A 26,520-nucleotide genomic window follows, 5' to 3' on the forward strand; every position below is an offset into this window, starting at 1 on the left:
CTGCTGCTACCAGTACCACAACAGATCTTTCTAGGCATTCATGACTTGTACTATGACATAGTAACAAAGCTAGGCACTCAGATACCATGGTGATGAGCATGATATAAATGCATAGATGGAGAGATGAGTTAGACTGTAAGCTCTTCCAGGAAGTCTTGGTGTTGTGTTTGGATAGTGCCTAGCACAAAGGGGCCCTGATCGGAACTACTAGGTGATACCACAATATAAATAATTAGTCCTTCTCCATGGCTGATGGAGAAGACTCCGTCCCTCCTTTGGGCCCAGGGAGTTCCCCTGCTCTTCAATGTACTTGGGCTGGATTTGGACCTACAGAAGGGTTACTGAGGGACTAACTATGAAATGATCGTTTACCACCTCAAAGCTTACTTCACTGAGTCACTGATCTACTAGAACCTATATTAAAAATCATAGTGAAAAAGAAACTACATACTCCCCAGCTGATTTTAAATCAGGTAGCCCAGCAACTGACTGATGGCCACTAGCTACAATTCTTACTAGCAGATTTTTAGTTTTAGAGGGACTTTCATTGTCCTCAGAGAGATGAGGTGCTGTCTCTCTAATCTCCTGGGACGGACACAGCTACATTTCATTGTCCTTTTCATTTTTAAACACTATTGTGTACAAAGCATCCCATTTGAGATGTTTGGGGTGTGTGTGTCTGCACACCACTTCAAAGACCATTCATTTAAAATACTGTAGCAGGGGGAGGACCAAGTTGTCTCGAATACCCTGTTTCCCCGAAAATAAGACATCCCCCGAAAATAAGACCTACTTCCAGTTTTGCCTCTCGCTGTAATATAAGACATCCCCCGAAAATAAGACCTCCCCGATAATAAGGCCACCCCGGAATATAAGGCCCCGAAGCTCCGGGAAAAATAAGACCTCCCCTGAAAATAAGACCTAGCGCATCTTTGGGAGCAAAAATTAATATAAGACACTGTCTTATTTTCGGGGAAACACGGTACTGGTGATAGCCAATCAAAGATTTGCACTCAATGCAGATTAAATCTTGGGTTCTCAATGTGATGAGGGCAGCCACGAAATAGATCATAATATACGTGCACTCGATGCAACCAAGTCTCAATTCTGCATCTGCACTAATCCTGAACATGGTTTTGTCCCATCTCTTCCCCAGTCCCCTCACTGTTTGCAGGATCAATGGACAGACACCAATACTGGAACTAGGGGCAGCTACTGGTCAGTTTCCCAGGTTGTGTCCGCAGTAGACTTCCCCCCCCGTGGCAGTTCCACCAGGGGTAGCAATGGCTGGAGCTCTAGTGCAGACAGAGTCCTGCAGCCCCCCCCGGGTTTTAACCGCCGCGTCCCCTCCCCGTGTTCAAAGCGGCCACCCGCGCGCCCAGAGCCGCTCGCCTCACCTTAGTTGGGAGGCGCATATGCAGATTACCACCCGAAAGCCCCGCCCCCCGGCGCTGATTGGCTGCCGGTCTTTGTTGTGGGGAGGAGGGGCCGGAGGGGGGTGCGGCCGCCATCTTGTGTGAAGCCAGAGCCAGGCGAGCGGCCCTCGGCGCGCGAAGCCTGTTCCTGACCTTCCTGCCGCCCCCGCCAGCCTCCCGTCTCCTCCCAGACCGGCTGCCAGGGCGAGCCGCAGCAACAGCAGCGAGAGCCGCGGGCTTCCAGCGGGGGGGCTCGGTGCGGACGGGGCCCGAGCGGCCCGGCGGCGGCTCCTCCTCCCGCTTCCTCCCCCTTCCTTCCCCCGGGTTTATGGTGCTGCGCTGGGGGAGGATGAACGGAGGATAAATGGTGCCCAAAGCGGACAGCGGCACCTTCCTCCTCCTCTTCCTCCTGGTGCTGAGCATCACCGAGCCGCTGCGGCCAGGTACGGAGGCCGCGAGGGGCGGGGCCCCACGGGTACCCAGGCGGGGGGCGCCGGGGGAGGGGGCCGAGGGAAAGGTGCGTGTGGGTGGCTTGCAATTTGAGAGGGGCGCCGGGAGGCTCACGGTGATGCAGTAGGGCCACTAGTGGAAGAAGAGGGCCAGGGAGGGGCGAAGCTTGGAGGGCAGGGGGCGGGCTGTGCAGTGGGGTCCGCTGGCCCTGCCTGCGGAGCAAGTCAGGGTTTGTGGGGTTAGCCTTCTCAGTGGAGGCATGGGGTGTGTGTGGTCCTTTCAGTGTTCTGCTTGGGGGGAGGCGGGGAGGAGTAGCCTTGCACACAGGGATGCTTTATTTGTAGTGAGGACTGTGCTGCTCAACGTTTGTTTGCAGGCTGCGCCAGTAAATTTTGTTTATACCACCGTTGCCAGGTAGGAGGACTGTGTAGCTGATCTGCTTCTGCCCCTCACTGCATTCAGGGGCTGTTTGCTCCCCTCATTCCCTTATCCCACACAGAACTTCATGTTGTAGTGGACCCTTCGTTAGCAGCTGGGAGTTGGGTTGCGTTATTTTGCAAAGTGGTTTGTCGTCGTAAATATTTCTGAGAATATTTAAGTGATTTTTCAAGTTAATAGTGTTCTCAGTTGTCTGAAAGTTTTGTACCTATTATAGTTACATGTAGAGATGACTTATTTTGTTTTGTCAGAGGAATTTGGGCTTTGCACATAGCTGTAGGAAAACATACTGTGATGTTTTGTTTTAATGAGCAAGAACTTAGTTCTAGCTGGAAATCATTTGTTGTATAATAAGACTAAGCAGGCTTTTATAGAAAATTGAACATTGTTGGGGTTGTATTTTTAGCAGAATACATCTGCGTTAAAACTAGTTTGTATTATATGTGGGTTGCTAATGTGGCCAAGAACTGAGAAAAGTTCAGTTTGCCTCCATCTTGGGGCCTCAGAGCTGATTTGAAATTCAAGTTCTTGATGGAAGAACCCTCTCTGTGTTAAATTGTGCATGCAGATTCTACAGCAGTCTTCACTGTTAACTCTTTAGTAAATATAAAATGATGTTGGCTGTGATTGAACAAGGGGAAACGTCAGTCACTCAGTTTATGTTGGTCGGTCTTCTTGATGAAATTGGCATTATGTGGATTGGGAGTTAATATTTTATAACCTTTGAAAACTTCAGTAGAAAATATGTAACTGTTAGTGTTGAAAGATCTCCATGTGCTACTGCAGTGTGATTCAAAGTTTCCTTTCCTACCAGAGTCCCTAAATTCCATCTGATCACTTAAAGGATTCTCTTCTCCTTGACCCCTCAGTCCCCATTCCCTGGTTTCCCAGTTGTGTTTGGGTAGTGATTGTATTAAAAATTAGGTCAGTGGCTTTTTTAAATGGAATTTGGTCCACTGGGGAAGCTAATGATCCAACCAGCGGACCAAATTCAGTGACAAATCCTGGTCATGTGCCACCTGAAGCACGTTACGCATATGCTAAGAAGTGACTCATTAAAATGTTAGTCAAGATATGGAAATTTGAAAAGTCATTACTGTTTACCTCTTGTAGCTGCTGCTTATCTAAAAGTACAGTCTATTTGTATTCTTATTCATGTGTGTCATGGCAGGGCTCTCTCATCTCTTAAAAAGTATTGACACCAGAGAGGAGCTGTAGCAAGGCATAGGTTGAGCCAGGACCCTGCTGTTTAACACTCAGTTCATTCTTGAATGTGGTTGGCCATTTTTGAACTGAGATAAAAAGGGTAAAGTTCTAGTCATAATTTTGAATCTTCTTGGTTTTGCTTGTTTGCATCATAACTTTGACTTTCAGACAAACTGTTTTATGAAACAGTGATGTTGGGAGACCTCTTTATGAGACAGTATTTCCCAAACACAGTTAAAACGTAGCTGGATCAAATAATGTATTCAGTCCCACCAACACAGTTCAGTGCCATGTTGTAACTGGGTTCTCCTGATGAAATTGGTTTTATAGTGTAGTAGGAGCTTGTATTAACATTTCTATAGTCATAAGTTTTCTGCATAGGAGAATATACTGTTTTAAAACTAACTAACAAATTAGCTGCTAGTAAAAAGACGGAGTATAAATCAAGTCATCTAAGTGTAATAGCAGAATTGCTATTTACAAATACTCTATAGAGATACAGACTTTCTACATACTCTTGCAGGTTGTGAAATTTGACCCCCTAAACACTGATGGAGTGAACATCTGATCATTGTAGTCTTTTAGAAATTCATGAAACAGAGTGATCCATATTGGATAAGACCATTGGTCCATCTAGTATGACATCACACCTCTCAGTGGCCAATCCCTCATGTTTCTTAGGAAGTTCCGACCTTCATTGCGGTATGTTGCACTGTTGCAAGCCTCTTCTTACATTGGTGCAGTATGTCTACTTCAGGGAGTTTGTGCTGGTGTAGCTACACTAGTGAAAACATCCCCAATGTAGACAAACTTTAACTCCCCTTGTCTCCTCTTCAGGTCAAATAATCCTAGCTTTTGAAGGCGATAACAGGTTCTCCTATACCTATAACCGTATCCATTTTCCCCCTCTCTGGACTCTGATCTGTTATTTTGAGGTAATCAAAATCAGATACAGTATTCCAGATGGAATGTGCCATTTGTTGTTTGTGGAATTTCTTAATCCGATTGTGAATATACCCAAGCATCCTATTTACTTTGAATGCTAATGCTGTGTGGGCAGAAATCTTCATTGAGCTGTCCATGGTGACTCCCACATCTTTTTCTCAAAAAAGCCCACAACTTCAAAGCCTGTCAGTATATACAAGATCTTTAGACTTTTTGCCAGTGTTGTTTTCTTTACACTTAATGTCTTCAAATTACCAGCCACAAACAAAGCTCAAACTGTAATGGTGTAAATGAAATCATCTTGCTGTATCCCACTTGTATTGGATCTGATGACTCCAGAGATGCAGACTGGAAAAGGTGTTGGAGGCACAGTGCTTTTATTGGAAGTCAATAACAGGCTAGGAGATGCATGTTCTGGGGCCAGGTCCACCTTTATTAAGGTGGTGGTGGTGGTGGGGGCAGTCTTGGAAAGGTTTTGGAACGCTGAGGACTTAAATCTTCCCAACAATGGTTCTCCTGTCATTTTCTGAAGGCTCCTGTGTTGCAGCAACTGTCTCATTGATTTAGGAAGGATGGCTGCAGCTTACGTAAGGCTGTTCTCAAATAACCAAAAGGGTGGTTACAGAGCAATATGAGACTTCCTACCTTGGGCAGAAGGTGCTGCTTGCATAACTCAGTCCATTCTAGTCACGCAGCTCCATATTCTATTGTGTTAATTCTAGACTTGCCATGTGCCCCTGTTGTTGCTATAGAATATTTTAAAAATAAAGACTCAAAACTTTCCTTATTTTCTCCAAGCCTTCACATAACCTTTTTAGAGCAACCTCACAGAAAATAATTTGACTGGACCTACATCTTGTATCTGGCATGTTTTGTTTTTTGCAAGTTAGTACTAAGAGCAAAGCCAATTAGAAGAAAAATCAACCATGCTATCTTCCTAGGGTTGTTATAAATTTGTTTGTTTTAGGCTATTGTGGTCACCCATGACTTTATCAAGCACTCCTAAAGCACTAGCCATTAGGCCTGTCCTTAGACACTTGGGAGGCTTTCAAAGGCAAAAGGCAGTTGGGTGCCTAACTGCCATCAAAATTCCATGGGAGTTTGGCACCTAACTGTACCTTTGAGACTCAGTTATTCTGTTGTACATTTAAAAAGTGAGATTCTATTTTTGATCAAGAGAATACATTTAAAAATGTCTAAAATATTCGGTATAAGGCACTGATTAAGTATTCAAGGGGCATTACTTTTTTTTGCTCCGGACAGTACTTGCATTATTGGCTGTGTATTTTTAAAAGCTGAGGATGTGAACTTTGAACTATAAAATATCAGAATAGTTCATTTATTAGGGTCGTAAAACTATTTAAAAAAGTCGCAATTAATCACAGTTTTAATCGCATTGTTAAACAGTAATAGAATACCAATTTAAATTTATTATACGTATTTTTGGATGTTTTTCTGCATTTTCAAATATATTGATTTCAATTTCAACATAATGCAAAGTGTACAGTACTCACTATATTTTAATTACAAATATTTACACTGTAAAAATGATAAAAGAAATAGTATTTTTCAATTCACCTTATACAAGTACTGTAGTGCAGTCTCTTTATCATGGAAGTGCAAGTTATGAATGTAGAATTTATTTTTTACATGGCTGCACTCAAAAACAAAACAATATAAAACTTTAGAGCCTACAAGTTGAAACATGAAGGGGCATACAAATGTTTAGCATATCTGGTATGTAAATACCTTGTAGTGCCAGCTACAACAGTGCCATGTGGATGCCTGTTCTCATTTTCAGGTGATGTAAATAAGAGCGGGCAGCATTATCTCCTGTAAATGTAAACAAATTTGTTTGTCTTAGCGATTGGCTGAACAAGAAGTAAGAATGAGTGGACTATATAGAGTAAATAATTTAATGTTTAAAATCTTGTGTGACTGAGCTAATTAGCATTAGTTACAAGACTTGCCAGTGCAGGTAGTTTAATTAAAATTTGATTTCAATCTTATCGTTAGCTGTGAGGTTAAAATTTTGATTTGCTTTGATGCAAGCGTACTGCAGGTGGGTGAATGTTGTGCTACGGTTTGCCTTACGCATATGCTGACGCATGACATGCATTTAAATCACCAAGAGTTTAATTGTCATCCTCTCCCATGTCCCAAAAGTTTTATAGGTCTTAACATCACTTTTATAATTCAACATTTTTGTATTTAATGTACTAACACTAAAATGTCATAGATATGAAATACAGAATTGATCCCTTTCTTAGATGAAGAAAGCTAATCACAAGACATGTTTATGAATGATCACCCGAATTTGTGTGTTGTGTAGAAAAAGTGCACTTTTTCTGACTGAATCGTTTTTACCCTCTCTTTTCCAGTTAAATTAAATACGTTCTTCAGATACTAGCAACAGTGCCGCCCGGGGGGGGGGGGGGGGGGTAACTTGTCCCGGGCCCCACAGGGGCCCCCACAAGAGTTTTTCCTGACAGCCGGGACTGGGTGGGGAGTGGAGGGGGCGGTACCAGCTGCTTCTCACACTGGCTGCTCTGGGTCACTACTCCGTGCAGTGCAGCAGCTGCCTGAGAGAGCCCGGTTGGGACGGCGGTCCACCCTGCCTACAGCTTGGGCCCGGCTGCCGAGGACAGGGGCTGAGTGAGCCAGAGGCCCCCCTCTCCACCGGCACGTTTCCGGCCCGCTTGGCCCCAGTCTCCAGCAGCTGGGGGAGGGGAGGAGGGAGTGGGCCGCCACCAGGCTCTCGCAGGCAGCTGCTGCACCGCACAGAGCAGCGACCAGGGATGTAAATAACATGTGAAAACAGTAACCATGTAACTGATTAAAATTCTGTTGGTTACACCGTTAAATGTTTACCCAGGGAACTAGGAGTGCGGGGGGTGCTGCAGCACCCCCACGTTTTACGTGGGAATCCCTGTCCTGTATCCCAGCGGGCCCGGGGTCTCAGGATGGGGTGCAGGCCCGTGTGCGGATCCCGACAACCGGGATGGACGCTGGCAGCCCGGAGGCTGATCAGAGCGCAGTGATGCAACACCTCATCCACACTGGCGCTGTGGCACTCCAGAGGGGGCGCAGCAAACATTATTCCACTTGCCAAAGTGGAGTACCAGCAGCGCTGTAGTCAAAGCGCTCTACGTGCCTTGCCAGTGTGGACGGGTAGTGAGCTAGGGTGCCCAGAGCTCCTTTATTGCACTGTAACTCGCAAGTGTAGCCAAGCCCTAAGTTTGATATGAAAGGTGGAGAAACCCTTAGCTAGGTCCCCACTCAGTGTATGGAAAAATATATAGTGTAAGACTTGAATTAGCAAATCGATTCTCTGGAATTAATCTTGTTCTTTTCTTGGTTTTGATCTTTATCTGTAATGCAAGAGTTGTAACTAGCTCTAGAATCTGTCTTCATGAGTAATGCCTCTTAACTTCTGAGTTCTCTTTCTAATATGAATTAGATAATTTTTTGTAACTTAATCAAATAATTTTGTTGTTATCCTGAGAGATGATTATAGCTGACATTTTCTACCAAGTTTATTAATTGTAGCAAAACTTCTGTTTATATTCTATATGTTTATGCTTATCCAATAGAAAATTGTCTACTTCATTTATCGTCTCATTATGGGATACAGAATATAGAAATAGCTCAGTGGCAGGTATACTGTGGACTAAATAATTGACTGAAAATTAGTGTTTATAAAGTGAATTGAGTGTTCATGAAAAGGGCAAGATTGACAGCCCCAGAGAAGGAAGTATCAAATCCTCTGAAGAAGTAGAGCGTGCCTCTCTCCTAATCTAGAAAGACCACCTCTGCTAGTGAGGTTTGTTGAGATTCAGAGCTAATCATGCTTTGTCCTCTGAGATTATCTACAAGAGAACCAACTGTGGTGGTAGGTTTTTTAGCATAGACACTTATTCACTGAGTAGTGGACTAAGCCCCCGACTAATTTGTCTCTTGGAATAACTACTGGATTATAACTCTGTTGCTAAAAACCTGGGCTGAAGTTTAACCTGCAACCTAGAAATGGTATGCTCTGTTATCTCCCAAGCCAGCGATTTCTGGAGACTCCAATGTCTAGGGTGACATTTTAACCTATTGTCTCTTAATTAAAAAATCAGTCTGCTAACCCTCTATGAGGTAACAGCATTTTAATGGTATTTGTTAATTGTATGGAACTTTTGAGAAAATGAGCTAGATATTGTAGAACAGGACAGCATACAGGACTTGATACCTATAAGCACAGATTTTTTTTTTTTTTTACTCTGGTCACCGTGACACCCTCCGTTCCATTCAAGTCACTGTTGTCATGTTTATTGTTTATGGTACTTAAATGAAACATTAATCCACTTCCTAATTAATATTTTTAAAAAATTGACTTACTACTTGGTCATACAGCAGAACAAAATATTCAATGAATAGGTTCAGTTAATTTTACTGGCATTTATCCCTTAGTACTTGACCATTTGTAGAGATGGTTGACCATTGCAAAGTGTGTCTAATAAAATATTCAGTCAATACTGGTGGAATTAGTCAAAATTTATTCATCAAATGCTATTTGACTGTACTTGCTACATCTCTCACTTTTCTATATCTTGGCTTCCCAATTTCAGTCCACTGCTTTTTTTTTTTTTTCTTCTTCTCTGTAATGGATCACAGTCTTCTCCTGAGTTGTCATCTACTCTCATGTGCACTACCTCCTTGCCATGGTCAACCATGCCTTTCTATCCATGAGATAGGACTACTGTATGCACTCTACATTGGGCTACATCTTAAAATCATTTGGGGAAGTAAAGCTACTGAAGAAGACATCTACGTTAAGTGATGTTTCTCTCGGAATGCACATCTATTCCATGTTCTGTACTGGCTGACACTGGTTTTTGGATGGAGTTTAAGGTGTTCTTTTTGAATATTCTAAAGCCCTGAATGTTTTGGGTTTCACCCACCTTAGGGTATGTCCATAAAGTGATTGCAGCTTGTATAGAACATGCCGGACTACTGGTATCAAAGAAGCTATGGTAGCGCTTAACTTCTTGAGTAATTACCAAGCCTTCTGGGCAGGCTTGTACAGCCTTCACTGAAGTCAGTGCGGCTGCAGCTTCACTGCTACTGGTACCTGAGCTAATCAGCTTAAAATGCTAGCTTGGGTATGTCTAGGTGATCTGTAGTCACATTCTCTGATTGCAGTGTAGACAAACCAGTAGAGACCACCTTGGGTGACCCCACAGTTGCAGTCATCAAGGGTGACCAGACAGCAAGTGTGAAACATCGGGACAGGGGGTGTGGGGTAATAGGAACCTATATAAGAAAAAGACCCCAAAATCGGGACTGTCCCTATAAAATCGGGACATCTGGTCACCCTACAGTCATCTGAGGTGCATGAGTTAGAGGGTCTTTGGTTTAAATTGGAAGGAGCTACAGGTGGGTGTTCATGGTAAGGGATACTTGACCCTGGAACTCACCCTTCTCCTTGTTCTACCAGAACCTGGATCTGATGACTTTCAGGGCTTAGTGCAAGACACTGCTGTTCTTGTGACTTTTTATGGGATTGGAGGGTTTTGAGAATGGTGTTAGGCAGATGGCTAGAATGAGCCTCTGTTGGCATTGAGTCGGTATAGATCTATAGGTTTGGATTTCTTCTAATCTAAGATGAATATGCCTTGTCTAGGCTAGAATAAAAGGGGTGTGTGTGTTCACCAGCATGTTCTAACTAAGATGATCTAACAGTGTAACGTAGATAAATCACACTGCTGCTAACACTGGCTTAGCTGGTTGAATGTAAGAACTTTTAGAACATGTTGGTTGGAATATTAGCTAACACTACATCATTTTTTCATAGTCTAGGATAGGTATTAGCACAACTAAGTTATAGGCCGTTATTTTTCTACTGTGAACAACTTACCTAATGAGATCTTATGAGTTTTCCTTACCACTGTCATTTAGAGTTGCAAACTGTGTTTGCTCTGTGATCTTTAGGTTATTAATTTATCTGCTTAGCTGTGCAGGTCTTAGAGAATGATTTGGGCTAGATTTCAAAGGTGCTGCTTAGTCATTAAATACAGTAGCAGAACAGAAATGTACTCTGTAATATCAGAGGTTGGAAAATCTTGCTGGAAATATATAGAAGACAAAGGTAGGAATGCTGCAGCAGCAATACTCAGACAAGCCTACTTGGGACCCTGGGGATGTACTCAAGCAGTTACTCCATGCTGCTATGGCTTCACTGCTATTGTATTTGAAGCTAACTAGATCAAATCTAGCTCTCATATGTCTACAGATGCTGCAGTCGCACCTTGGATTGCAGTGTAGGCATACCCAATGACACAGTAAGAAGCATTGCCCCCTGCCTCTGGTGGTATCTAGGAAAGAGTAGGACACTAGGATTTCTGTGCTGCCACTTGGACCTGGCTGAGGGGGCTTATGCTCTTGTCAGTCTCTGGATAATAGGTGTTTTAATTTGAATCTGCCTAAAGGAGGCAGCTCTTTTTTCCACATTCAGAACCTTCTGATTGCTTTAAGAGCAATTATGTCTCCATAATTCCATCCTTTCCCATAGTCTCTCAAGTCTTCCTTCCCTGTGAATAACACCAATGTCTTCTGGTGCTCATAACGTTACCAAGCATCAGCAGAACTACACTAACACGATTCTAACAGCTTCATTTTTATTCATGCGGCTCTGAACTTAAGCTCATCAGTCTTAAATTCACTTTGCTGTTGCTTGACAAACCTGTGTGCAGCAACAGTCGTACTGGACCTTTCTTCAGACTCAGGAAGATAACACTGCATCCGGTTCTTGGTTCTTTGCAATCTTACAGACTAAAAGTTTGCTTGTTTGTTTTTGAAGAATGAAGGCTTAAACTCTAAAGCAGTGGTTATCAAATTTTCTTTTTCACCATTGGAAATTGCTGAGGATCTTGGTGGACCATTTAATGCTCTTTCCAAATGTTGTTTGTACCGTTAGCTAACTATTGTAAAGTGCTTTAGATAAAAGTGCTATATAAAAAAACCTGAATAATAATTAACTTTTTTCGTTCTACAAATAAAAACACACAACTCATATTTTAATATCAGTAGCCTTACCTTTCTAATGCAATGAATGTGCCCTCTCTCCCCTGCTGCCGCAGCCCCCGAGTTGGGGCTGGGAAGGAGGGGGGTCTCTCTCCCACCACAGCAGCCACAGAGCTGAGGCTGGGAAGGAGGGCCATTTCTCCCCAGCAACTGCAGCCCTGGAGCTGGGGAAAGTCGCCCTTTTCTCTGGCCACCACAGCCCGGCATGTCCCAAATTCCCCACGCTCCCTCTTGTCACCCCACTGCCCCCTCACACCTACCCCATATTCCCCCAAAGGCCACCACCTCACCTTACATGTGCGTCTTCTCCAGGGTCCAGGCACCTAATTAGTGGAGCCACGCCTGCATGGCTCCACTAATTAGGTGGGTGGCCCTTCATTCTCTCGTGTGTGGCCACCCAGGCATGCATCTTAGAGGGAACTATCCGCTGACCACCTGAATGGAACTTGTCCGCAGACCACAGTTTGAGAACCTCTGCTCTAAATAAATTGATAGCTTAAATCCCTGAGCAAGCCAGGGAAAAGTTTCTGCATGCAACTGACAGATGGATTTTTTTTCAGGCCCTATTATAAATTTGTCAGCCCTCTGTATCTTAACATAACATGACTGTAATAACAAATTATTTAACATTTATAGTGAGGTAGTGCCTGCAAACCATAAAGATTAGGCTAGCACAAACATGAGTGATAGGCCTTGCCTCAAAAAAGCTTGTCATTAAGTTGACCGTTGCATAATGTGGGGCCTGGTAGCCTTTTGTATAGATTTCTATATACACCTCTACCCCAATATAACGCTGTCTTCAGGAGCCAAAAAATCTTACCGCGTTATAGGTAAAACCGTGTTATATCGAACTTGCTTTGATCCGCCGGAGTGGCCCCCCCCCCCTCCCCGGAGCGCTGCTTTACTGCGTTATATCCGAATTCATGTTATATCGGGCCGCGTTATATCGGGGTAGAGGTGTACTTAATGTAGGGATCGGCAACCTTTGGCCCGCGGCCTGCCAGGGTAAGCACCCTGGAGGGCCGGGCCGATTTGTTTATCTGCCGCGTCTGCAGGATCGGCCAATCGTGGATCCCACTGTCCGCAGTTTGCCGCTCTAGGCCAATGGGGGCTGCGGGAAACGGCGCGGGCTGAGGGATGTGCTGGCTGCTGCCCCCATTGGCTTGGAACGGTGAACCGCGCCCAATGGGAGCCGCGATTGGCCGAACCTGCGGACGCGGCAGGTAAACAAACCGGCCTGCCCTGCCAGGGTGCTTACCTTGGCGATCTGCATGCCAAAGATTGCTGATCCCTGACTTTATGGATATGGCATCTTTAAAAGATCAGCCAATTATATTTGTGGTTTCAAACACACAACTTTTAAAACTCATTATTACCATGTTATTTCGTAGGTCTACACTGGATTCTAATATCTGGAACTCTTATTTGGGTTAACTGCATTTATTCTATGGAAGAATAAAGTGTGTGGCTCAAATAATCTGGATATATGTAGTAGTAACTAATATTGACTACATTCCTATCATGTTAGGGCTTAATTTAAGCAGTGGAATGCTATTCAGAGCATGAACCATTTGCTACAATTTCTGTCATGTATTGGATCAGCTAGCTCATAAAGGAAAGAATACTCACTTTCATATATACACAGTCAAAATAAAATGTTTCTATGTAACTTAGTTTTGGACCCTGCTTTCAAGTGTTCTAGAACTTTCCTGCTAAACCTTTTATGGGTGTGTATGTAACAAGTATTATGAAAAATTAGAATAACAAATGATTTTTCTTTAGTGTAACCAGTATTTGAATGTTGCATATATATGTATATGCACTTATATTGTGGTATACATCCTTTAGATAAGAGGCTTTCAACCTTTTTTTCATTTGTGGACCCTTAAAAGAAAGTTGAATGGAGGTGTGGACCCCTTTGGAAATCTTAGACGCAGTCAGTGGAACCCCAGGGGTCTGCAGACCACAGGTTGAAAGCCACTGTTTTAGATGTAGATTTAATACTGTTTGGGATCTTGTATGAGGTATTCTCTTACAATTTACACCTGTTTAGTATTAGAATGTCCTTTTGGCTTTGGAAGTTGGAAATAGTTTTAGTGGTTTAAACTACTGATGATTCCATAGAGTAGATTTGAAATGCATGCTTTCACTTATCATTCAAGTTCTGGACTAACTCATGCCCTGATTCAGGAAGATATTTGTGCCTAACCTTTAACTCTTGAGTAGTCCTGTTAAATTCATTTGGGCTTCTCATATGCTTTAAGTCTAGGCATGTGCTCCAATACTTGCTAAAGGCTTTTTAATTTGTGCCTGTCTTTTTTTTTTTTTTTCCCCCCTGCGGACTAGAAACATCTCTTCCCTTGAGGAAACAAATGGGTTGCTCGCCAATATTCCTAATAAACTCTGAAAGCGTTTAATATTGTATGATTGCTAAGAGTTATCCTGGGCTGCTTTGGTAGTTCACGTGATGGAATTTTGTAAATCATGGCTCATTTGAATGTACTCCATATTTCCTTAATCTCAGATTTTTACACAAGTGCTATTCATCTAATATTTTGGAATTAAGTTTTCCATTTCTTTAGAGGCAATTTCTCAAAGCTCGATACAGTAGTATTGCTCTTTTCTGACTAGTTATTGTGTTCTGCTGTGGAGTCCCTATGCTTCTGTTGAAGTTATTCTTTACCTAGCAAAAATGACTAAGTACACCTCTATCCCGGTATAACGCGACCCGATATAACACGAATTCGGATATAACGTGGTAAAGCACCGCTCTGGGGGGGGGGCACTCCGGCGGATCAAAGCAAGTTCGATATAACACGGTTTCACCTATAACGCGGTAGGATTTTTTGGCTCCCGAGGACAGCGTTCTATCGGGGTAGAAGTGTACTATCAGCTTTCGCTTCTAGATGGTTATCGGTAAAAGTTTGGCTGTATCTGAAGTGCACTGGATTGACCCTTAGAATAGAATTGAGTGGTTAGGGGGGGAAAAATGGACTATCCCGCAGTGCATGTCTTCTACATATGTCAATTGTGAACATACTGCAATCAATCAGTAAAATAGGATGTTTTGGTGCCCTCTAATGGGTAATCTATAGCTCTCTACTTTCTCTGGCTGTCTTTCAGAGGTGTTTGCAACAAACAGCTTTTGTGGAAAACACTGTCAGAAATTGAGGAAAAATTAATGTCCTTGTGCCCAAATGATCCCTATTTGTCATGCTGGGGGCTGATGGTACCAACATAGTGTCCAGAGTAGCCTTGAGGGGACCAGGTTAGTGGAGAGCTAGTGTTTAATTTGTCCCAGAAGGTGCAAATAGTTCCTCCCAATTTAAGAGGCAGAGCTGAGAGTCTGGCCCCAAAACTTACTTCGTTCTCTGCCTGTCTGTTCTGAATGACCCTTTCCTACGGGAAACCATTAAAAAAGATCTAAAAGTGTGCATATGTTGATCTAAGACTTTATAGCACTCACGTATATAGTGTATTATTCTTTAAAGAGAAATTACCAGAGGGCTGCAAGACAATTCTGCCTACTGGTTACTAGTGCATTTTTGAAATGGAGTATATTGAAGCCTATCTATAATTTTGGATTGATTTAAATCACTGACTTTTTAATCATGATTTAAATAATAAATTGTAATCTTATGCATTCTTACGTTTTAGGTATTTTCCTAAAGAAAGGTTGATTATCATTGGTTGGTAATCATTAAAATATGATTTGCAAAAAAAATAAAATAGCCTTTTTACTAAATTTGGTACTTTTTTGCTAACCAAGAGGATATACTATATATACACACTTATTTCAGCAATTATATAGCTTAAGTTTTTTAATGTTAGAAGATGGTGAATGACCTATTTCTTATTTGTTAGATTATTTTTTTTTACTCATGATTTGTGTCAACCACGTGCACTTGAATGGAAGTTGGAATTCAATAAAAAATGCACAAAAACATCATATTAGAATTTTTTAAAATCTACCTTAAATGTGCTGGCTACATTTTAAAAAAAGGTTTATCAAAATATTTCGTGTTTTAAAAAAAAAAAAAAAAAAAAAATCACTTTTAAAGCAGAGGAAGTATAATCCGTAGTTAATTAATTTAACTGATTGTTTCTGATCACCATGTCCAAGATTTTTAGAACTAGTAGAGCTCGTCCTCTCAAAGCTCATTTTTATTCATAGATTGGAAGATTTCCTGATTGTTTCCCAGTAGATTTTTCAACTTTAAGGGAACTAGTCATGAACTGAACTAGTTAAATGAACTGAAATGAAGAAAACTTTCTTTCTGCATCTGCGAAAGAGGCTACTGCTGTCAAAAGCTGGTGTAGCACTTCAGCAAACTCTGGCTCAAAGTTCATTGTTTGACTTTCTTTAAAAGTTCAGCAGTTAACATTAAATGAAATGATAAATCAAACACCAATATTAATTCTAATTACTATAGTAAGTTTAGGTCTTTACAGAAGTTATCATTTCAAAATTATTTGAAATTATAAATTTATTTAAAAAATCAAATCCAACTTAAATAAAAATATCTATTTTTTTTATCCACCCTGCTGTTTGGTCTATATTGTCATTTGGATTGTACAGAAAAAAATTATACTTTTAACAGCATTCCTTATTGGATAAAATTTCCAACTTCTTGAGGATGCCAGTGCTCTTGTCTTCCTTCACTGAGTTTTTTACGCCTATGTCTGTTGGTCACATCTTTTGGAGGGATTAATATGATGCAGGTGTAAAAGATTGCAAAAATATAGTTTAAACATGAAGGTTAGTTCTAATTCTGCTCACTTGCTTGTATTGTTTTGACCATCTATAAAATTCACTAAAGGATAAGAATCTTGGTCATTAGGGACTCTTTTTTTTTTTTTTTTTTCCTTTTCTTTTGTAGTAAATATTTAAACATTTAAAACCCCACTACTGTGGAAAAAAATTGGCATTATGCAGATTGCATTCACTTTGCAGTTTCATTTTAAAATTCTAAATTTAAACATTGAGCAATAAAACCTTACAAAAATGTCTGAAGTTCCAAGCAGAGTGATCAGTGGAGTGGACATGGAGGCTTTAATTCAGAACTTTCTTAAAGGGCCCTGGAGCAAAGGTGGTGGTGGTTTTGGTTCAAAACTGATCATAGATTGCTCTCATTTGACTTGTGCCAATATTTTTGTTACACACTTGCTCCTTGTTTACTTGCTGTCATGATGTAATAGTTACTCAGGAAAGGTAAGCAAGCCTGTTGATTAGTTGGCCTCCTTAGCACTGACTTAGAGGTAAAAAACCACTGTTCCATCCAAAGTCCTACATTACATAATCCACAATATTTTTGTTTAATCAAGGCTGCGAGTTCTCTCCTTACTTCGGCTTCATATTAGGAAGCCTGAGGAATTCGGAAAAATATATTTTTCCTGCCTTAGCATAAGAAATGTGTCCACATTTATAAACCATTGAAAGTCTGTTTTTAAGAGCACAAGGGCACAGCATCTGTCCTCTTCAGAACAAAGAATAGAAAATAAGTTGGAATGTGACACTTGTGAGCAAGAGGAATCTGAATCTGGCTGAGTTCCAAGCTTATATGTACGAGGGGCAGTTAAGGGAAGGTGGAAAATATTCTATTAGAATTTCTTGGAATGATGCAAATTCCATGAATGGAATTGAGGTTAATCTGGCAGAAACTTTTTGTGCCAAAACACAACCAATAAATAATATATAAAATGTATTAATTAGGGCTGTCAACTAATTAAAAAAAATTAATTGCGTGATTAATTGCACTGTTAAATGGTATTCTATTATTGTTTAAATCAGGGGTCGGCAACCTACGGCATGCGTGCCAAAGGTGGCACGCTAGCCAATTTTTGATGGTACGCGGCGCGGGCTGAGCCACTCAGCCCGCTGCCGCTCTGGGGTTTCCGCCGCAGGCTCCTGCCAACCGGGGTCCCACCGCTGGTTCCACTCAGCACCCGCTGCTGGCCTGGGTGAAGGAACCCCAGGCTGGCAGCGGGCTGAGACCCTGGCTGGCAGGAGCCAGCGGCCGAAACTCCAGAGGGGCGGTGGGCTGAGCCGCTCAGTCGCTGCTCTGGGGTTCCGGCTGCTGGCCCCTTGCCAGTCGGGGTCCCCCCTGCCGCAGCCCCACTCACCTTGCGCAGGCCACCTGCCAGACAGGGTCCAGGCCTCCGGCCCTGCTCAGCCCTACCAGCCGCCCACTCCACTCACCTCACCTGCCGATCTGGGGTTCCAGCCGCTGCCCTCCTGCCAGCCGGGGTCTGGATCTCCAGCCTTGCTCAGCCTGCTTTCCGGCCTGGAGTCCCAGCAGGCCGGCCTGGGCTCTGCTCCTGGCCTTGGATCAGTGCTCTGCAGCCTCCCCGCTGTGGCCCACTGTCCCCAGCCTGGGACAGTGAGGGTTGCACAAAGGCAAGAGGGGGTGCAGCTCAGCACCCCCATCTTAAAATTGCTTATATCAGATCACACTGCGTTTGACCTTGTGCCTGCCTTCTAGCGCCATTTTTTTCCCCACTGAGAGTTGAAGGGAACATTTGACAAAATGGCAGCTCCTAAGAAAGCGAAGCCAGATGTCTGATCATTTCAGCCTCCTTGGACAAACGCATTTGGATTTATTGAAAAGAAGGACCGTGCTATTTGTGTATTCTGTTATGAAAGTGTTGTTTGTCGCACATCAAGTGTTCGACGACATTTTGAAACTAAGCACGAGAAAATCTTTCTTGACGAAGCAGACAAGACTGAATCAATCAAAAAGGCAGTAGCAGCCTATGAGAAGCAAAGCAGTGTTTTTAAAAGCTTAAGTGTAAGTAAAAATCAAGCTACAGAAGGAAGTTACAAGATTGCACAGTGCATTGCAAAAAACGGAAAGCTGTTTACAGATGGAGAATATATAAAAAGTTTTTCTCAGCAGTTTGGAGATTTTGTTCAATGATTTGCCAAAGAAAGATACAATCATATCTAGAATAAAAGAATTGCCCATCTCTGCCAGAACAGTTGAGAGACACATAAGTGAAATGGCAGAAAACATTAAGGAAAAGCAGACTGCATTGAAAGACACAGCAGTGTTTAGTGTTGCAGTTGATGAGAGCGTGGATATAAACGACGTTCCACGTTTGGCAGTTGTTGCAAGATATTGTGCTTCCGATGAAATCCAAGAGGAACTTTGTTGCCTAAAACCCCTGCATGGCACAATAAAGGGGGAAGATATACTGGAAAGTTTTGTAAACCATTTTGAAGAACGAGGAGTTTGATATCAGAAAAATATTTTGTGTGACAACAGATGGTGCTCCTGCCATGGTCGGAAAACAGAAGGGATTTGTAAAGTTACTTGAAGGTCAAACTGGCCATCCGACAGTCAAATTTCACTGTATCATCCATCAAGAAAACCTGTGTGCTAAAATTTCTAATTCAGAGCTGATTAATGTGATGAATACAGTGTTGCGAATTGTGAATTTCCTTGTTGCTCGATCTGCTTTGACTCACAGACAGTTTCAAGCACTGCTAGAAGAGATGGACAGTGCTTATAACGACATCCCACTTCACAGCAACATTCGGTGGCTAAGTCGTGGCAAGGTTTTGGTGCACTTTGTAAACTGTTTTGATGCAATCAAGACCTTTTTGTCGGAAAAAGAACAAAACTACCCCAACTGGATGATGACAAATGGCTGTGTAAGCTCATGTTTCTAACTGATATCACCACTCACCTAAACGAACTCAACCTCTGTCTCCAGGGTGCAGGGCAAACAGTTCTGGATCTTTATGAAGCCTGGAAAGCATTTGTTGTGAAACTAGCAGTTTTTTCCAGGGATATTCAAACTTCTACTTTCCGCTACTTCCAACTCATAAAAGAGCTATCGACACGATGCACTGTTAATGTCGATGAGATTGGAAAGTACATGCAAGAACTGGAATCAGAATTTTCTGACAGATTTCAAGATTTCCAGCGATTTTGGCCCAATGCTTTCTCTTCTTTTCAGGTTTAATTAGTTCAATGAAAGCGACTTGGATTGGTCTGTATTTCAGTGGATGGGTGTTGAAGATTTCGAAATGCAATTCATTCAGTTAAAAAGCTCAGAGTTGTGGACATCAAAGTTTGTGGATCTGCGGAGCGCACTTGAAGCTACCGAGAGAGATCATGGGGGCCTCTATTCTGACCTGCTGGACGTCCCTGCCAGTGAAATTTAACTGTTTGAAGAAAATTGCGTTTGCAATGCTTTCAGCATTTGGATCCACGTACCTGTGTGAACAGGTATTTTCACACATGAAATCTGTCCTCTGTCCCTCTCGGAGCCGATTAACAAGTGATCACTCAGAAGCCTGTGTGCAGCTTAAAGTATTCAAGTACGTGCCAGACATTGGAAAACTCAGCAAGGAAAAGCAAGGGCAAGGATCACACTAAACTGATAAGATCTGCATTTTAATTTAATTTTTAAATCTTCTGAAACATTTTGAAAACCTTGTTTACTTTACATATAACAGAAGTTTGGTTATATATTATAGACTTATAGAGTGACTTAAAAAACGTTAAAATGTATTACCGGCACGCGAAGCCTTAAATTAGAGTATATAAATGGAGACTCGGCACACCACTGCTGAAAGGTTGCCGACCCCTGGTTTAAATATTTGTGGATGTTTTCTACGTTTTCAAACATACTTATTTCAATTACAAGACAGAACACACAGCGTACAGTGCTCACTTCATATTTATTTTTTGCTTACAAATATTTGCACTGTAAAAAACAAAAGAAAGGAGAGATTAATAAGATTGGGACTTTTCAGCTTGGAAAAGAGACGGCTAAGGGGAGATATGAATGAGGTCTATAAAATCATGACTGGTGTAGAGAAAGTAGATAAGGAAGTGTTGACTACTTCTCAGAACACAAGAACTAGGGGTCACCAAATGAAATTAATAGGCAACAGGTTTAAAACAAATAAAAGGAAGTATTTCTTCACATAATGCACAGTCAACCTGTGGAACTCCTTGCCAGAGGATGTTGTGAAGGCCAAGACTATAACGGGATTTAAAAAAGAACTAGATAAATTCATGGAGGATAGGTCCATCAATGGCCATTAGCCAGGATGGGCAGGAATGATGTCCCTTGCCTCTGTTTGCCAGAAGCTGGGAATGGGCAACAGGGGATGGATCACTTGATGATTACCGATTCTGTTCATTCCCTCTGGGGCACCTAGCACTGGCCATTGCTGGAAGACAGGATACTGGGCTAGATGGACCTTTTGGTCTGACCCAGTAGGGCCATTCTTATGTTCTTATGACAGTGATTTCTTGTCAGTTTTACAAATTCTGCTATCTAATATGAAAATTGGGCAGTAGTAGTGGTTATCAAGATGTGCTTACTAAGGGCAGGGCCTTGTGTTTATAAAGTACATAAACATTCAACAATTTATGTAATATTTATGTTTATCATTGAAAAGTCAAGCTTTCAAAAGCTAGGCAATGGCAGAAATGACGATTGTTTTAATTAAAGACTGCATCATAATGCACATAAAGGAGCAGAAGTAAGGGTTTACAAACAATCACATACTAGTTTTTCCCCACAAGATTCCTGACCATTTAATAAGCAGAACACCATCACATGCAATTGTACAGTTAATCCACTGAATAAATAATCAGCGAGGTTTGAACCTAGAACCTTCAGCGGTGCTGCAGAAACCTCTGCTACTTGAATTCGGGAAGTAATAACCGCCTTCTTTCTGCTAGCTACTATAATCTTCTGTGGAATAGCTGGAGGGTGCACATGTAACTCACTGAAACACTGGACTACTTATAGAAAAGTAGTCCCACTTTACTGATGACATACTTATAGTGCTCAGATTTGGAGTCACTTTCTGATGATAGGCAGTGTGGCTAAATGGCAGAATGTAGAGTCTGGCGTATTGGAGACCTGGATTTTATTGCTAGCTCTATGAGAACTGACTTTGTACAACCTATTGGATTTTTCTTCTGCAAAGTGGACATGGACAAGGCAGTGTGTGGAGGGGCTGATGCTTTTCCTTCTTCTCAGTGGTTTGAGCATTGGCCTGCTAAACCCAGGTTTGTGAGCTCAATCCTTGGGGGGGCCATTTAGGGATCTGGGGCAAAAATCTGTCTGGGGATTGGTCCTGCTTTGAGCAGGGGGTTGGAGTCACTAGATGACCTCCTCAGGTCCCTTCCAACCCTGATATTCTATGATTTGCGGCATTGCTTATATTAGGGGTTAGGGAATTCAGAGAATTAACACCAGTCAGAAGAGCTGTTTCCAGCTCAGTCTTCTGTCGGACAAAGGTTATCTCTGTAAAGGTGGCGATTGTCTCTTATCTATGTGATCTGTTCTGGTCTGTGTGGCTGCTCTAGAATGTTGCAGGAGGGTAGGCAGGACTGGGGAACGTATGCACAGTGCAGATTGAATGCTCAGAATTAAATACAAGCTTCTAACAAGTTCTTCTGTGCATGCAAATAGGAATTTTCTGTGGCTTATTCCTTGGTCAAATCTGTCTTGATTTTCATGGGGATGGCAAAAGGCACTTTTCTAACCCTAGGACTATTGCTCCTTGTAACTTCATATTCCTACTCCAAGCCCCTGAGATGCTAGAAATATTTAAAAGAAATAAATGAAGTCATCCATTTGCCAACAATAACAAAATTCCCCAATCAAGGTAAAAATTGCCTGTTTTTAATTAAATTCATTCAGTTAAAATGGTGCAAACATTTCTGAGAAACTATCAAAGAAAATCAACTGGAGGCAGCAAACGTCCACTGAAACTTTGCCTTACTGTCTTAGAGCTGCTGTAAACCAGTGGTTCTCAACCTTTCCAGACTATTGTACCCCTTTCAGGAGTCTGATTTGTCTTGCGTATCCCCAAGTTTCACCTCACCTAAAAACTACTTGCTGACAAAATCAGACATAAAAATACTAAAGTCTCACAGCGCACTAGTACTGAAAAATTGCTTACTTTCTTATTTTTACGATATAATTACAAAAAATCAATTGGAATATAAATATTGTACTTATATTTGTATACAGTATATAGAGCAATATAAACAAGTCATTGTCTGTATGACATTTTAGTTTGTACTGACTTAGCTAGTGCTTTTTCTAGTCTATTGTAAAAGTAGGCAAATATTTAGCTACGTTAATGTACCCCCTGGAAGACCTCTGTGTACCCCCAGGGTGAGAACCACTGCTATAAACTACCAGGACCTATGTAAATGCACAATGTGATGTCACTAGGGTGCATCAGAAGGAAGTACAGTGGCAATGGTAGTGAAGCAAAGAAACCAGGTTTTGGATGAGTGGCTACAGATGGAGAAATGTCTCTTTGAGGCCTATAGCTGAGAGGAGATCCCATTGAGCTATGACTTAATTTTTGTATCCTTCTTTTGAGACCAGTGTTTTGTATAGGGACTTTGTACTGTAGAGCACTCTTGATCAGAAATGAAAGATGAGCTTAAAGTGGACAGACATATTCAAGAGGCTGTTCTTATTTGACAACCTCCCATCTGAATTGACCACTCCATAGTATCCTGAAATGTATTGAGTACAATGTTACATGTCTTTCATTAGAAGACTAGCTCCATTTGAGCGCCTGATTTTTGTTAGTGCCTTGAGTGATCGTTTAAGACAGGTTTCATGATGTTTTGTTTCATGATCCTTTATTTAGGTGCTGATAGTTTGATTATTGTATAAGACACAGGGGGAGACAGTTCCTGCCCCAAGAAGCTTTCAGTCAAAACTAGAGACCTAATTAAAGTGGATAAAAGCAAGAAAATTGATTTCTCTGTTACCTATCCTTAATTTTGTCCATTGTGCTTGAAAGATTTTCAGTCCTCTGAAAAGTGGGTAATTTTAAACGCAGACAACTTATGGTACCACTGCCACCATGTTGGATCTATCAAAGATATTTTGAAGGATTCTCTTGCCTTGATACTGAAGAGCATGTAGATTTAACTGTGACAAGTTATCAGTAGAATTGTTAGCATTCTTTTCAAATGTATGTGTTAGGTCATATGCAGAATACATATAGAAATATAAAGTACCACTTATGTATGCATGGCACTTGCTTTTAAACTTCTATAAACAAGATGTGTACGTAATATATAACGGTTATGATTGTCAAAAGTTATTAGTGATTTTGTCTGTATTAATATGTAATCCTTACCCAAATATTGATCTTAGCCAATAATTTGGCTAAGCACATGCTTAGTTCCTATTGATGTTAGTGGGAGCTAATCATAGACTTGAAGTTAAGCATGTGCTCAAGTGCTATTCTTAATCGGGGCCAAAGCATCTGCACACCTTGTTTTAATTGAGAGCCAGCTGAAGTCCTCAGACCAGTATGGTGAATGTTGCATCTCTTTTAAAAGTGGTAGTGCTTCAAGCTCTTCTTTTTCTGAGCTGGTAGCTTTGCTAGATTTCAGTATGATGCAAATTTAAAATAATTTTATAAGGTTTTGAAAACTGAATTATCTATATATTTATCACATATACCTTTTTGAGTCATGTGGCCTCTGGTATTTTTATTGGAGGCATAATTTATGACTTGATTAAACGGAAGTAATTCGCCTAACTTAGATCCCGAGTTGAGTTTGGATGAAACCGATCTCAAAAGGCAGATTGGTAGGTGAGGGAGAATTGAGATATTAACTTCAGAGAAGCATTCTTTTAGATAAACTGCCTTCTGGTCTACGAGGGATCCATACTTCTGAAGCTGAAAAAGTAAGAGTGCTGTTGTAAACTGGTGGAATAACTTGGCAGAAAGTCCTAGAAGGATTCTTCTGCCAGAGATAGTGATTATAATTAGTAAAATAATGTAAAATTAGAAAGTATACTCTCCCTAGACTGTACAATGGAAGGGGGAAGATGAGCTGGCGTTAAGTACTTCTTCACTAAAGAGCAGATAGTGCTCCTGCCATTCAAGCAACTTAAAATACATATGAACTAAACTGGAAAATACAAGTTACTTGCTTTGGGATTTAAAGTAACTGATTCTGGTTAGCTCAACATGTTGTTCTTGAGAATTGTGCTTAAGGCTGTGACCTTTTAATGTTCAGGCTTCCATCTAGTAAGAATAATGTAGGGAAAATGTCCTACATAGTGCAGAAGAGTTAAATCAGATGATACAAAGGCTTCTTGGGGCCAAAAATACTGTATTTGTAACTGAGGAAAGGTGTTAATTTACTGTATGAAATTTGTGAAACTGTACCAGGTTTTGGATTAAACAAAATGATCTTTTTATTGTCCAGGAATTCCAAGAACTTGCTAATGTTAAATTGTGACCCAGTTCCTGCTACAAGTTCTTTCCTCTCACATAAAGACCTAGATTTCAGAGAAATGAGATGCTTGTGATTGGATTACATACACTGGATCCTAAATTTTCTACTGTGTGTCATTGACTTGAAAAGTAGTACTTGGTCGAGGGAGATAAAAATTTCCTGCCATCTTGTGTAAATGATATTGTTTTAACGTACTGACAGTTTTATCCTTTATTTCTGGTGTTTGATCAATTACGTTTCCAACTGTTTTGTAAGTTTTCTTTTAAATTTCAAATTACAGGTTCACGACTAGCTCTGGCAAGACTTCTTTCAGGTGAGTGTCTCGTCTGGACAGATTATGTTACTATTTAATACATTGACCAACAGGCTGTCTCTTCTTGGACTCGTTAGGCTTTTGAAGTTTAATATTGGGTTCCATGTTTTCCTTTTATAACTGACTTGAAAACTAAATTAATATTCCAAATTCATTTTTTTCCATTTCCTATCTACCGCACCCCTCATGCTTACCCCATTGGTCATCTCACAGCTATTGATAAGCTGTTGCTATTCCAGAAAATGTACTACCACATTTGATGAGCATTGATATTGTCTAAAGGACAGAGTTTGTTCTATTTAGAAGTATGCTGATGAATTGAAAAGCCATAGTGGTGATTTGATAGGGAGGAAATGTGGCTTTGTAGTGAGTATGGAACTGGTAGCCAGGACTCATTGGTTCTGTTTCCAGCTGTTGCTGACTTGAACTCTGACCTTGGTGTTACCAGTTTTGCCCATTACTTTGGGTACGCTCATTTATTAGGGTTACTCTTCTGGGGTGGGGGGTGTTTCTGTAATTCTATCAATGTACTGCTTGTGTCATTTGTGTTCTCATATGGAGCTCTACTTCTCCCTTCTGCAAGTTCCCTTCCAATGGAGCTATCCTGCAGGACCTCGGTTCCCCAGGGCTGGGTTCTTCCAGCCCCAGAATCAGACGAACACACACACATTAACAGAGCGTGTCTGAGAGGACCGGGTTAATCAGCACTCCCAAGCTGACTCCTAATATGTCCCTGGACTTGGTAGGCTGGGTCGAGCAGCACTTCCAAGCTGTCACCCTCATATGCCCCAGGTTCAGCACGTCCCTATCCCCACTTTCATGTTATAATTGTTCTGGTAGTAGGGTGGCCAGATGTCCCGATTTTATAGGGACAGTCCTGATTTTGGGGTCTTTTTCTTATATAGGCTCCTATTACCCCCCGTCCCGATTTTTCACATTTGCTGTCTGGTTATCCTATCTGGTAGTAACCTACTTATATTTGCAAATATAAGCAAACCCCACAGGATTTTTGGGCGCTGCAGGGATCTTTAGCTTAGTTACGAGGAGTGTTGCTGCAGAGCGAATGGGGAAGCCAAAAAACACCTGCGAGGGGCAGAGGGGAAGAGAAAGAGAAGCAACCAGCTTAACCATGAAAGTTATTTATTGCTCGGTAATAACCATACACGGGGAGCCAAACAAACACAAGTTATAATATTAAATCAAACTTAAATTTGATTATAAAAGTCAGGTTTAGAAAACTCAACTGTAACTGATCACACAAGACCAGGTCAGAAGGCTATACCTAGAGAGAGCGAGAGCTGGGTTTTCACCACTTTGTGAAGCTTGAATCGATCAGAGTTCCCGGGTGGTGGTGGTAGCTGAGGGTCTGGAGTGCTGGAGACAGGCAGAGCCCCTAGCACGATCAGTCAGGAGAAGGTGCAGTCCCAAT

At 41.6% G+C, this 26,520-nt stretch overlaps 1 protein-coding gene across 2 annotated transcripts in view; it reads left to right on the forward strand.

The window, feature by feature from the left end:
• Window positions 1-1,510: 1,510 nt before the first annotated feature.
• The window catches only part of DGCR2 (DiGeorge syndrome critical region gene 2), a 71,944-nt gene continuing 46,934 nt past the window's right edge, over window positions 1,511-26,520 (forward strand). Inside the window, exons 1-2 of one of the 2 annotated variants that reach the window (XM_024219458.3) lie at window positions 1,511-1,858; window positions 25,059-25,091. In XM_024219458.3, the coding sequence (XP_024075226.1) occupies window positions 1,780-1,858; window positions 25,059-25,091 (112 nt within the window). In that variant the 5' untranslated portion in view covers window positions 1,511-1,779. The remainder of the gene's footprint in view (window positions 1,859-25,058; window positions 25,092-26,520) is intronic. The other variant, XM_024219459.3, reaches the window with a different exon arrangement.

This window comes from Terrapene carolina, unplaced genomic scaffold (genome assembly GCF_002925995.2).
Source record: "Terrapene carolina triunguis isolate 2854851 unplaced genomic scaffold, T_m_triunguis-2.0 Scaffold234, whole genome shotgun sequence".
Taxonomy (NCBI): domain Eukaryota; kingdom Metazoa; phylum Chordata; order Testudines; family Emydidae; genus Terrapene; species Terrapene triunguis.